Here is a 14,520-nt window from a genome sequence, read left to right as displayed (position 1 = left end):
AAACCTTTCAAGAAGTTCGTCGATGCGAGGGATAGAATATTTATTCTTGACAATGACTTGATTTAGACATCGATAATCTATGTAGAGGCGGAGAGTTCCGTCCTTTTTTTGGAAAAGAACAGGTGCCCCCCCAAGGAGAGCTACTGGGGTGTACGAATCCTTGCTCAATGAGCTGGGAAAGTTGCTCTTTAAGTTCAATGGCTTCAGGATGGGACATTTTATAAGGCGTTTTTGAGACTGGTTGAGCTCCAGGGATCACCTCGATTTCATGATCGACTTCTCGAGGAGGCGGTAGCCTTGTAAGCTCATCAGGGAAGATGTCAGAGAATTCTTGGAGCCAAGAGGGTTCTGTCTCCATACTAGGTTCAATGGCTTTGTTGAGCTTGACTAAGAAAACTTGCTGACCCTTACGTGTTCCCTTGAGAAGGTGTTATCCCCTGAACAGATATTACTTGGCCATGCTCATTTTTAAAAGTGATACTCCCCTGGTTACAATGAATGCTAGCTTTGTTTGCAATTAACCAATCCATCCCAAGGATTCCATCATAAATTCCTAATGGCAAGACTCTAAAGTGGCCATGAGTTTGCTCATTACCCAGCTCAAAATCAAGGTTTCCTATAGAGTGGCGAGATACTACTTTCCCACTAGCTAACTTTACAGTCATTCTTCTAGCTGTTTTTTGACTCAAGTTTAATTTTTGCAAACACCTAGGAGAAAGAAATGAATGGGTACTGCCACACTCAATCAAAAGCTGAAATGGCTTACCGTGATGATGAGTGGCTAGGGTTTGGACTACACCAATTTGTTTATTCGGACCTTGGTGTTGTACTGCCGCATGGACGATGGCGTGCTCTTCTTCAACCATTTCCAAGGTCGGTTCTTCACTTATAATACAAGCGGTCCTAGTAGCAACTGCTCCTCCGCAGGCTCTGCCACACGCCCACTGCCTCTTGCACCTTGGTGGATAGGGGTTCCACGGCCTTGATTTCTTCTGCTACCTTGGGGAAATGATGTTGCCATCTTGGGACAGTTGGCTCTAAAGTGTCTCGGCTCATTGCACTCAAAACACAGAGGGCCTTCTCTGGAAGAAGCAGCATATAAGCGGGGGACAAAAGAGTTGCCTTGTCGCCCTCTGTTGTAGTAGGGAAAATTATATTGGGGTTTCTTCTAGGGTTGATCTTTAGGATTTGTCTCAGGGTAAGATCTCTTTTGATGCTTAGGTTTGTCAGTCCTCATTTCTTTCACAAGGGGCTTTGCTCGTATGAGAGCATCCTGTAATGTGCTTGGCCTCATTGCTTCAAGGCGGGAATCTAAGGGTTCATTTAACCCTTGGCAGAAACGAGCCACTTGCTGGGAAGTAGTCATAGCTGGGGCATACTTCCGACGAAGAGTGATAAATTTGGAATAGTAGTCCTCAAGAGTTAAGCTGCACTGACTAAAAAACTCATTCATCTTTATGGATTCATGGGATGGGGGAAGATATCTTTCCTTCACTACCTGCTTGATGTCTTCCCATGTTTGAGAATGCTCGATGACTTCCTTGTCATGGCACCACTGTTTCCACCAGAGTTTAGCATCTTTGATGAGGCGAAATTGTGCAAGCATAGACTGATTTGCTACTCCAGTACCGGCGGCGGGGCAGGCGGAGAAATAATCGTCCATTGCCTCAATCCAGACTGCAGCATCCTTCTCAACCTTTGAACCTTCTCCTTTAAAGGAGGGAGGTTGCATTTGCTTGAGCAGGAGCTTCTTCTCTTGGGTATCAGTGTAAAGCGCATTGGGAAGTAGAGGGTGATCGTCCTGGCCATCATTGTAAAAACAATTTTAAGATAACAAGACTCATATTTGCACAACGCTTATTTTTGGAGAGTAAAACATTGAAATCATTTTATTTCCAAAGATTTACACAAGGACGAGTTTTTTTCCAAAGGTCTGAGACTAATATAATTAGTCTTTTTTGCCATCAAGGGAAATTCCTAAGCTTGACTATGACATAAGGGTAGAGCGGTCCACATAGGTGAAATATGGGGGTTCCGTTGTAGTTTTTAAGACTCTAAAAACTTATGGTAAGGGTGGTAGACTCTGGATTGGGATAGGTCCCAACACAACTACTCTATCAGCAGCAGGTAAAATCTGCATCACTTGGTCATACACCCAGCGATCCTGAGGTATGCAAATCCCATCTATAGTCACAGAGGTGTCAGCCCTTTGGGTACCGACGAACCAAAATAAATGGATCATCTTCAACTTTTCAATCCAACGAATAGGTCGGCGGTGGGTAAGGTTCCCAATTCGATCTGATCGGATGAAGAAATATCTCGGCCCACGACTCCAGAAATCTCTACCCCATCCTCTTTCAATAGAGAGAAATGAGGGAGGGACATCTTCTCTAGTATCTGCACCATGGTGTCACGGAACTCGAAATTTGAGGAGTGACTAGCAGTCTCGAAGATACATTAGAAAACTAGAAACTTCAAGTAGGCATCTTCCTCTTCCTACTAGAAACTTCAAGTAGGCATCTTCCTCTTCCTACAATCATTCAAACATCAATTCAACTTGTTTGTTTTAGTAGGATGTTTTTATTAATTAGTATTATGTTAGGTAAAACATTCATTGCAAAACAATCCTTAAATGGCAATTCCTAGGAGCTCAGATCGGCTCTGATACCAATTGTAAGGTTCCCCCCTTCTAAAATAGGAGAAACACTTAAGATGATCCACTAAGTCTTAACTTGGAGAAATTTTCCTATTTATCAACACCTTGACCATGTAGAGATTCAAGGATACGATCCATAGGTCCATAGGTAAGACCTAGTCCTATCCCGCAGGGGAAGCGTGATCTTCTAAAAATCAAATCACCCATAGGGTAATTGATCATATGGGTAACTACTACACTTGATTTCTAGAGGCAATGCTTTTTTCCTCATCCATGCAAGGCACAACCGCTGACCTAGTCTTCTAGAATAGAGTTGCCCAAGAACCTATTTATCTAGCGTAGGGCTTTCACTTAATCTGTTGGAAAGCTAATCGGGTCCACCCGTCAGCAGGATGGTGCCATCGGGGCATTCCATCCTCCCACTTTCCACCCTACTCACGCGTCAATTTGTTTTCTAATTAATCCTACCACACTATTTGACATAAATAAACATGTTCCTTAATTAAGGCCCTTTTTACAAGGTTTGTTAAAACAGCCTTTTTACACAATACAATCATGCCAAAGACAAGATATATATATATAAAGTTTATACATGAATCAATTCCATATAAGCCAAACCGGCTCTCTTATTCTTTTCCTTTATACTGCCGATGATCTAGAATTCGGCCTTCCAGCCTCTACATGCTGGGCAAAACCTTACGGGACCATACACCTCACTGGCGCGAGGACTCAAGCCGGCCTATCGCCCTCTCAGGCTCCATCGCTCGATCCTCCCGCCCCTCAGAGGGATGTTTGCACACTAGGGTGGGCTTATTCACCGCACTAGCCTGGGCCCTCGGAACTAGGCAGCATCATAATCTCTCACCTCAATCAGCGAACCTTATTCTCCCAATGGTATGAGGGATACCTTGGGCCATTCTCGGGCTTTGCTAACGACGCCGCTCGGCTACACAAGCACGGAGTTAGCATTGAAGCCATGAAAAACTTGCACTCTTTAAAGATAACAATTTCAATGCAATTTATTGAATACAGCATCACACAATTCGTAACTTCATATAATTTTATGTCATTATTTTAAAAGGAAAAGATACACATTTATTAGCATTAATATATAAAAAAACTCTTCTTTAAAATATAACCAAGCTAACCTTGCCACCATTTCCTTGAGTAGCTTGAAAAGGGAGGGTTGGAGCCGCATCGGGAGTATCTTCCCTAATCTCGTTGTTGCACGCTCCTCTCGAGGCAATATTATGATGTTTCTGAGATGGGACCATCTTGGACGTCATCTTGTAGGGCTCGCTGTCGCGATCGAAACGCTTCAGTCGAATCTCAATTCTGAGATCGTTTGCTCAACGTATGAGCAAAAGACTATAGCACATGAACCCTTTCTTAAGGCAAAAACCTCTTATGAAAGTCTACGCAAATGGGGGAGGGGATTGTGAGATGTTCTTAAGACAAAAACGTTTTGCTAAAGGGGAGAAGGGTTGAGGGTTGTTGTAAGTCTCTTCACACCGGGCGGGGGGGGGGGGGGGGGGGAGAAGAGTTAAGGACACTGCCTCCTAGTAGCAAGAGGCAGTGTCCTTAAAGGGGAGAAGGGCTGAGGGTTGAGGGTTGCTGTAAGTCTCTTCACACCGGGCGGGGGGGGGGGAGAAGAGTTAAGGACATTGCCTCCTAGTAGCGAGAGGCAGTGTCCTTAAAGGGGAGAAGGGCTGAGGGCTGCTGTAAGTCTCTTCACACGGGGGGGAGAAGAGTTAAGGACGCTGCCTCTTAGCAACCTCCTAGTAAGAGGTAAATGAGGGGGTGTGAGAGGTGTGGCTGCAAGGGGCGGCTGTACTACAGCAAGTACACTGCACATGGACAGACGTCGGTACAATAGGGCATACGCTGCGCAGAAATGCGTGTTGTCTGTGGAGCACCCCGGGGGTATATATAGCTGTGGGATACGGGTACGGGCATTGCGCAAAGCAAGGACAGAAGGACGGTGTACCATCAAAGGCTATGGATCAGTGGCTTGCATGGGTCTAGGGGAAAGGTACGGTGTCGGTTATCAGGGAAAGGAGTGGTACGCAGTACCTTATCTGATTTGGGACAGCATGGGTGTCCACTTAGCGGTACGTGTGGACCACACAGTGGGCAACCGTCCTTTGGTTCTTGTGCGGCCATCGTACGGGCACCCTGGTAAGTACGGTCCAAATTTTTGGGATGGGTCTCCAAATTTGGGACACTCGCCTCGATTTGCGTGCCCGATCACCGCGCGGGGGGGTGAATTTTTTTTTTATCCGGGAAGTTCTCTTGGTCGGTGGGGTTCAGACCATTCGTCAATCGGACGTCCGGTCGTGCATTTATTAAGGTTTAAAGGTCGTCGCTTTTTAACTAAAATGACGTAAATTTGCGTATAAGCTTGATCCGGTGTCCATTTTGGATGCTGTAAAATCTTATATTAGAGTAAAATCGCGCGCAAATTCTAAATTTGGGCTCAAAATTTGAAGATTCTAAGTAGAAATGACTCAATTAATAAAATCATTGATTTTTATACCATAAAAACTCATAAATTTATCTATTACATGGACATTTCTTTATTAGTGAAGATGGGTATGTTACAGTATGTATGTATGTATGTATGTATATTCATATGTATATGTATATATGTGTGTGTATATATACGTATATGTATATACATACATATATGTATATATATACATATATGTATATATATATACACACACACACACACACATATATATATATATATATATACATATATACATATATGCATATGTATATATATATATATATATACATATATGAATATGTATTTACATATGCATATATGTATATGTATATATGTGTGTGTGTATACACACACACATATATATGTATGTATGTATATATATATATATGTGTGTGTGTGTGTGTGTGTGTATATATATATATGTATATATGTATATATGTATGTATATATATGTATGTATTTATATACATACATACACACACACACATATACATTCATACATACATACATGTACGTATACATATACATACATACATACATACATACATACATATATATATATACATACATACATACATACATATATATACATACATACATACATACATATGCATACACATACATATATATATATACATACATACATACATACATATGCATACACATACATATACATATACATATACATATATATATATATATATATATACATATACATACATACGTACATACATATATAGTGTATATGTGTGTGTGTGTGTGTATGTACATGTATATCTTTTCTTATATTGTTTATTTATGTACGTGTTTATATATATGTGTATATATGTATATATATGTGTGTGTGTGTGTGTGCAGATATATATATATATCTATATACATACATACATACACACACACACACATATATATATGTATATATACGTACATACATATATATGTATATATATATGTATGTATGTATGTATATATATATAGATATCATAATAAATATTAAATTATAATTAAAAATAATTATATTTAATATAATAAAACACACTTACGCACCCAAGCATGTGCACACACACATATACATAGACATATATATATGTATTTAAATAAGAAACATAAAAATTATATATATATATATATATACGTATGTATGTGTGTGTATTTAAATATTCTCTCTCTCTCTCTCTCTCTCTCTCTCTCTCTCTCTCTCTGCTATAGATATAGATAGATTATACTCTTTATATATAATATATATATATATATATATACATACACACATACATACATACAGATGTGTGTGTGTGTATTTACATATATTTACACACACACACACACACATGCATATATATCATATTGTATTATATAAAGAGTATATGGTATATATATCTATCTAGGAGAGAGAGAGAGAGAGAGAGAGAGAGAGAGAGAGAGAGAGAGTATTGCAATATATACATACATACATATATAATTATTTAAAATAAAAACCAACATATTTATCATAATAAAACACACACACACACACACACACACACAACCACATTATATATATATATCGTATAGTTATATACACATTATACTCTTTATATAATATAATATAATGTGTGTGTGTGTGTGTATTACATAAATAATACACACACACGCGCGCGCGCGCACACACACACATATAATGTGTTTGTGTGTGTGTTTTATTATGATAAATACGTTGATTTTTATTTTAAATAATTATATATGTGTGTGTGTGTGTAGTGCAATATTCTCTCTCTCTCTCTCTCTCTCTCTCTCTCTCTCTCTCTCTCCTAGATACATGTGTGCATATGCGAATGTATATGTGTGCGAGCATGTGAATTTTTTTATGTGGACATTTTTGCGTCTGTGTGTGTGCACGTGCACGTGCATGTGCATGTGTGTGAGATTGTGTGCATGTACACGTGCAAATGTGTGTGTGCATGTGCAGCTATGTATGCATGTGTGCCTATCAATGTGTGTGCCTGTGTATTTGTGTATTTCAGTTTATGTATGCGTGTATATATATGTAAGTTTATATGCATGTATGTGTATGTGAGGTTGAGTAAGTGTGTGTGTGTAAGTGTGCATATTTGTGTATGTACACGTGCATACAAGTGTGTGTGCATGTGTGTGTGTGTGTGTGGTGCATTGTATGCACATGCACGTGTTTATGTTGGCATACATATAGATCTATTTATATATACATATATACATACCTATAAATACATATGTGTGTGTGTGTGTGTGAGTGTGTGTGTGTGTGTTCTCTCTCTCACACACATGCACATAATATAATATTATGTGTGTGTGTGTGTGTGTGCATCTATGTGTGCTAGGAGAAACAAATGAGCAAATGAGAAACTCTCTAATGTGTGTGTGTGTGTGTGCACTCGCGCGCGCGTGTGTATGTGTTTATATATATATAAGAAACTCATTCAATGAGCAAATAACTTGATGGTAACAACTAATTGTGAGCCCACATGCATCTAGGCTTGTGGAAAAGAACCTTCCTTTTAAAAAGTTCAAAAATGTAAAACTCTCTTTTATATATATACTCATTCAATGAGCAAATGACTTGATGGTGAGACAACTAATTATGATCCCCAATGATGGTGACAACTAATTTGTGAGCCCCAATGTATTTAAGCATGTGTAAAAAATATGTATAAAAATTAATATAGAGGTGACCACCAAAACCCCCCCTGCTCAAGGAGGCCAAAAATGACTTTTAAGAAAATATCATGGGCAACAAGATACCCAAAAATGAGTAAGAAAATATCATGGGCAACAAGATACCCTTATCTAGCTTTGATGAGGCAGTGGGGGAGAGAATGTTGTGCTTCCCCCTAAATTTAGGACCTTTTGGGTCATGCGAGGGGGCCTCCGTAGCTCTTCCTACCTGCACGTCTGTTAGCCTTTGTCTCTTCTCTATTCTGAGAGAGAGAGAGAGAGAGAGAGAGCCAGATGGGTCGAGTGAAGCTTGCGATTAAGAAGATCGAAACCACAGTTGGGAAGCAGGTAACCTACTCTAAGAGGAGAGCTGGACTTGAGAAGAAGGCCAAAGAGCTAGCTACTCTTTGTGATATTGACCTTGTCCTCCTCCTCTTCTCACCTGCAGGCAAGCTAAGCTGGATCAATGGAAGCAAGAGGTCTCTCTCTCTCTCTCTCTCTCTCTCTCATCACAAGAAACACAAGCCCGCATCGGGTGTAAATGCCTAACCAGAACACAAGCATATAGGTCTATGCATAGATTTGCTACCCTGTAAGATACCTCAGAGACAGAAAAAGCTAGTTAAGCCATTGATGTTGATGATCAACCCTTTTCATTCCTGTTGGTAATTATAATAGTACATCAATTGCTCGATTCTTGAGGATGAAAATTCAAGTGCTGCATGTGCAGATTTGATATTAGGTTTCAGTAGCCACAGTTTACAATTATAATGCATCAGTCCGAATAATCAATCCTTGGTATTTGTCACTGCAGCCCTCCCGAGGAAGTCATCATGCGGTTTGCAAATCTACCCCTGCAAGAAAGGGCGAAAAGGTGCATTTACCCTTCCATTCTTTGCCTTTCCTTCTTGCAGTATTCTTACAGTATCATCTAGCTTATGTACACGCTTTATGCAGTAATCCTACACAGTATAAGACAATGCCAAGGACTCTCATTTTGTGCACATTATATATGATGATAACTCTCATACCATCATCAACAGTCCATGTAAGCTTTCTAGAGTAGTTAATGCAGTAATTGTACACAGTATTTTACCCACCATTATAGACTCATGCTTTCATGTAGGTATGTATGTATGTATGTATGCATGCATTCATGCATTAAACATGCCTTTAGGTGTGCAACTTGTACACATTGGCTTACTTTGTCATGGCGATTTTTCGTGTAGGAAAGTTGAAGCTTTGGAGGTAGCACATTGGATGGAACCTACTTGGCATTTTCACTGATTACTGTCAATTCATTTCCTGGGCAGATTAAATCTGCCTTTCTCTCACCAAGTCTTCTATTCTTCTGCAGCAACTCAAACGTGTTTTCAAGAAGCTTGATCATGATGTCAATGTTGAGGAGTACACACGGCAAGCATAAAATTATCAACCTCAAATCTATAACATGCATGGAATCAATTTAGTTTCTTGTCATGGGTTCAATAGTTTTGACTGATTCTCTTTACTTAAAAAAACCATTCCAGTTGACACAGTCTTTTGCTTTTTGTTTTTTTTTTTTTTTTGGGGGGGGGGGTAGCGGGGGTTTTGGAAATCTGCAGCATGCCATCCCAAAGTATTGAGGTGTGGTGTCTCAGTCCACTTTGTTTAAATTAATCTATGTATATTTTCTGATTTGATGTCCTGAATTTGGATTTATTGTGTGAACACTGTTGAAACAGGAGTTACATCAGCACCTCCAAAGTCTACAACTGCAGTGCCAACAGTTGCAGCAAAAGTTGAGGTATCTTCAGCTTCACTGTTAGCTTGTGCTGAAAATGTTGAGAGTAATGTCTACCCCATTTGAGTATCCAGAAATCTCATTTTGAAACATTTCATCTTCATTAATATCATGAAATGGGTGTGTGTGAGTGCACGGGGCACGTGCTGACAAGCTTCACTAGTCTTTTTTAATAAGTAAGCAGTTATGAATGTGTGCATTCATGCATGCATGCATGAGTGCATGCATGCATGCTTGCATCCTCTCAGGCTTGGGGCCTTTGAAAGCCATTCTCTAGACAATCTTCCTTAAGGTGGCTTTGAATCACTGATCTCTATAAGCTCAAATGATCTATTTAATATATGTATAATTGGTGTGTGGTGTGTTTGATGCTCATCTTATTAATTGTTTGAGCACCAGACCTCCCCATGCCATAGAGAAGCTTCTTCTTTATTGATATAGATTCATTTGTGTTTGAAGAGTATATGAGTCGAATCAAACTTTTGAAGAGGCAAGTAAATTGGAAGGCATGCTACGACACAGGCTGGAAGAGGTTCAGTTACATAAGGTAATGTGGACGTTACGTCAATTTCAATTTATATGAAATCTATCTCAATCGGAGAGCTCTTTGTTCTGGAAGTTTAGTAGAAAGAGGGTGATGTGTTTGTTTCCTGAATGACTTGGGCTTGCCTTCGGGGCTTCACCTAGAAATATGTAAGACAACATGTGAGTTCAACTTGTCAGAATATTTGCAGTGGTGTTTCGATTTGTTTTGTGAAAAGCACTCCAATTGGGCCACCGTGGCCAGAGGTTACTTGTGTATGCCAAATAAAGTAAGAGGAGATTTCCTCCAGTCCTGTGCGGTGTAGTGGTTAACCCAGCAAATTGTGAGAAAAGAAGTGCTGGGATCAAATCCAATTCCCCTCAAAATAGCATACATTGGTATGCTAATTGCTTGCCGACTGTAGTATGCCAACATTTTGCATACTGCAAAATGCAAGGGACCTTATGTTTTCAGTCCTCCAAGGCATGACCTACCTAGTAGTGTTAGGGTCTGCCTTCCTTGCTTTCCGGGGCTCACTTTGAATAAGACAAAATGACACCCACTACTTTCTCCTCAGCTGAGCTCAACAGAAGGGGTTTAGATTCTCAGAGGCTTACAATTTTTTTTAAAAACACATGAGGATGTTGTTAATTGAAAAAAATGAAAAAGTCAATAAGTTTTGTCCCAAAAGGGTAGTTGTATTGCCTTTAATCTCACACAAGGGGTGTATTTAAGTACTAAAAGAGAGAAGGGGTTTTAAAAATACTTCTTGATATATAGGGTTTTTGTGTGGTGAACCCCTTGTTTGTGTTTATGGTAATGTTTCTAAATGCTCTATGGGAACCACTATTTGTCAACATTGAATTTTCATGTTTGAACAGCAATTGCTTGAATCTAGTCATCGCATGGTCCCGTACAATGATGCAGTAGAACAACAGGTACGCTCTTGGCTACGAGCAGTATGAGGTGGTCGGCTTTTTAGTGCAGGCCTATGATGCTAAACTTGAAAACATGAGATTACTTTTAGTGCTAGTTAGATTATAAAAGGCCTTATTGGCAGTGAAATTAAGAGTGTCCCAGACACCTCATACCACATAGTACAGCATCAATTTGTCTCTCTTTTAAGATGATCCACTGATGACCATGGCAATTCTTTCTTTCCCTACTATATGTTCTTCATGTACAGCTTTATCCAGAGGGTATACTGCCCTCATCGGTCCAGCTAGATCCATCAGCAACTTGGGAGGAAGATGGCCACAAGAAGCAGAGCGTGCTGTCCCTTCAGCAAGAGTCTAACCCAATGTTTATTCAAAGGTATTGCTAACCATCCCCAGCTGGTAATCCGAGCTTTTACCAGAAAACGGTACTAAATATTCTTAGCTTTCTTGTTGCTTTTTCCTAGGGATAGCAGCAATGCTGCAGCCCACATCCAACGCTGTTTGATTGAGTATGGGAATCATTTACAAGGCACAAGTCATCTATTGGCTAGTCTGAAGAAGGTGACTTACCCAGAGGACCCCAAGAGAGAGAAGATTTGCCTTGAATTGGAAGCCAACTGTGGCAATTCAATGGACTATGGTGGAGAGGAGAGCCAGACTAACTTAAGTGATGTGAATAGGTTATCGATGCATTGGCCGACAAGCTCGAATCTGGAATTCAGCAGTAGCATGGTAAGTGCACAGCAGATTAGATCTCGGTATCTAGACGGGGTACCAAAGGTTTGTGATTTCACACTTAAATACGTTTTATACATACTTACATAGAAGGTATGGGTTAGTACTAGTACGAAAGATATCCATTTTGGACTTACTAATAGCCATGGAACTAATCAGGAAAGTGTCTTATTTGTGTGTGTGTGTGTGTGTGTGTGTGAGAGAGAGAGAGAGAGAGAGAGAGAGAGAGAGAGACAGACAGAGAGTGTGTGTGTGTGTGTGTGAGAGAGAGAGAGAGAGAGACAGACAGAGTGTGTGTGTGTGTGTGAGAGAGAGAGGCTTCTGTCAATGGTTCGTCTCATGAAATTTATGTTGTTGTGGCAGCAGCTTGATGTGGTGGGAAATAGCTCCTTGCCAAGAGAACATGGGCTTTTTAGACCTGAAAGCAGTTCCACTTGGTAGCCTAGTAGCAATGAGGAGGTTGCTCTCCACCATCAAATCAAGTCTGAAGTTCTTTGCATGAGCATGAATGTTGGATCACATGCTCATAAGCCCTTCATGCAAACTCTTATGCCTGATCTTGTGAAGAGTGCCAATTCTTGTTGATGAGACGAAGCATATAGTGGATGTATTTGGTGCAATCTTCAAGATTTTTAAAATTATGCTTCACTTGCATTGCACTTGGGCTGCTTACTTCAATACACTAGGGTATGATGCCTGTTGAAAGTGGATTCAATATTGGCAATATGTTCCTATTTGTTACCATCCTATATCATATGGTGTTAACTTCATTTGAAGCATGTGGTGATTTTCTCATGTTCTCCTTTCTTTGTGCTTGAAGCTTTGACAGAAAATGTGTAACGATGAATTGCTGAAAATCATTGTACTCTTCGGACGATATGGCCACGGTCTCATGAGTAATGGATTGACGACTGTGTATCTACCAGTGCATATGGTTCATGTTTGGATATTGTTTGTGTTAAGGGGTGGTGTTGCAGTATGTACTGGTTCCCCAAGTAGGCTCGTTGTATAGTTTGCAAAATTTGGATATATTATGGACACTTGCAAGAGGTTGGGCGACTTAAACACATAATTAGTGGGTCTACATGGCTAATAGTTCTTTGGTCAAAACAGTTGGATCATGGTGGGTTCCCTTGGTTTTCATTCACCTCTTTTTCGCAAGAGCATGGAGTTCTTTTTCTGTCATGGGGAAGGTGTTTCTTAGGTAACAGGTGAATGATGACGACCTCTTATCACCATCCACAGATTCCAGTTGTTGAGGTGTCACACCATGATTGCAGTCCACAAAAATGTGTTTCTAGCTGTTGAGGTGTCGTGTATTCCATAGAAATTTGTGTTCTAGTTGTTGAGATGTTGCATTGCTAGGCCATGACGGCCCAGAATGGCCGTCAGTCAACCATTTTTCAATAGCCGGCTCTGTCACCGGCCACCACTTGTTGGAAAATGGCCTCCTAACATCCAATTCGAATCTTAATCCTAGCCATTCAATCAACAAGCCTTGTTTTTAAATTAAAGCCCTCATAATTCAACAGGATCTTGACACATAAGCGGAGAGAAAGTCTGTCACAAATAAAAAGATGCCACATTAGCACTTAGAATATTACAAGAAAATGCCGAACTTATCACAACTGGACCTTTTTGAACGCCTGGAAAAGAAGAGCTAGGTGTAAGGTGCAGCTCGAGGTCGACTCAACAGCACTCTAGCTGAGAGCACCAGCTTGGTACGGAGCTCAATATTTTGCAAGAATGTTCTTAGACTGTGGACACTACTGTATGGCTTCTCTCTTGATTTGGGTCCTTTGGTTGGTATGAGCCATGGTTATCACCGTATGGTTTGTTGGGCTCTTCAAGGAATACACGGTGGTCCTCTCCGTTTCTTCGTTCCCCTCGACTAGGCTTGCCTTTTGCCTACATGCATGGAGATCGCTTTTGGGCTTTTGGGCCAGTGTTTCATCTACAGATAGATTGGACATTAAGCAACTGCAGCTATATGAGTCCAACCCAGCCTTGACCCACGTGTTCCATGAAAGGTTGAACTTGTCACGAGACCCTTACCTTTACGTATTTAAAAAAATAATTAAAAACTCACAAAATACAGTAAAAATTAAAATAAAGACTTGAATTAATTTAATATCAAAGAGCATAGCATAGCATAAGACAAAAGAAATAGAATAACATCACCATCAAGACAAAGATTGGGTATGATCGCTTCTTCCATGCGTGTAGCTCCACTTCCATGACGGCAGTATTTAGAGAATTGTATTTATAAAAATAGCTCAAGGAACTAATAATAGTTACATATACAAATTATCGAGACCAACGGTACTCAATCGGCGTCTGAGAGAGAGAGAGAGAGAGAGAGAAGACACAAAGGGAGATAGAGGATAACCGTCGAAGTCCTATTGGAATGACACCACTTTTTTCTAGCCTCTAAATTTAATCGAAAGGACCTTGGAAAAGCATCTCCTTCACTAAATAATACATTTCTTTTTTTCACACATTGTGGCCTCCTATTGGGCTTGTTTTTCTCACTTTTGGGTATTACTTTACATATTATTAATTATATAAAACTTTCTAAGGTTTGTACATATAAAAGCCTTTGTTCAAATATAAATGCTATTAGGTCTTTACACATGAAATAACTTTGTGCACACTCACACATATATAATAACCTTGTACACATTCGCACATTCCATTAAGCTGATT

At 39.9% G+C, this 14,520-nt stretch overlaps 1 protein-coding gene across 5 annotated transcripts; it reads left to right on the top strand.

Moving 5' to 3' along the window:
* Positions 1-7,933: 7,933 nt before the first annotated feature.
* LOC147617373 (agamous-like MADS-box protein AGL65) lies at positions 7,934-12,563 on the top strand. Of its 5 annotated transcripts, XM_086775635.1 has the most exons (12): positions 7,969-8,183; positions 8,284-8,314; positions 8,650-8,709; positions 9,065-9,083; positions 9,193-9,251; positions 9,440-9,461; positions 9,560-9,621; positions 10,078-10,165; positions 11,023-11,079; positions 11,328-11,455; positions 11,544-11,811; positions 12,178-12,563. In XM_086775635.1, exons 3-12 carry the CDS (start codon positions 8,669-8,671, stop codon positions 12,253-12,255), a joined length of 822 nt encoding a protein of 273 aa, XP_086631761.1. In that variant the 5' UTR covers positions 7,969-8,183; positions 8,284-8,314; positions 8,650-8,668; the 3' UTR covers positions 12,256-12,563. The 5 variants fall into 5 exon arrangements, with proteins under 5 accessions (XP_086631757.1, XP_086631759.1, XP_086631756.1 ...); XM_086775631.1 differs by having other exon boundaries at positions 7,934-8,314; XM_086775633.1 differs by having other exon boundaries at positions 7,968-8,314; positions 8,647-8,709; positions 12,181-12,563.
* Positions 12,564-14,520: the final 1,957 nt, after the last annotated feature.

The sequence above is a fragment of the Cibotium barometz genome, chromosome 36 (assembly GCF_041138505.1).
Source record: "Cibotium barometz isolate CiBa-2024 chromosome 36, ASM4113850v1, whole genome shotgun sequence".
In the NCBI taxonomy this organism is placed as follows: domain Eukaryota; kingdom Viridiplantae; phylum Streptophyta; class Polypodiopsida; order Cyatheales; family Cibotiaceae; genus Cibotium; species Cibotium barometz.
Note: the sequence above shows the minus strand (reverse complement) of the source record. Positions and strands in the feature narration are given on the sequence as shown.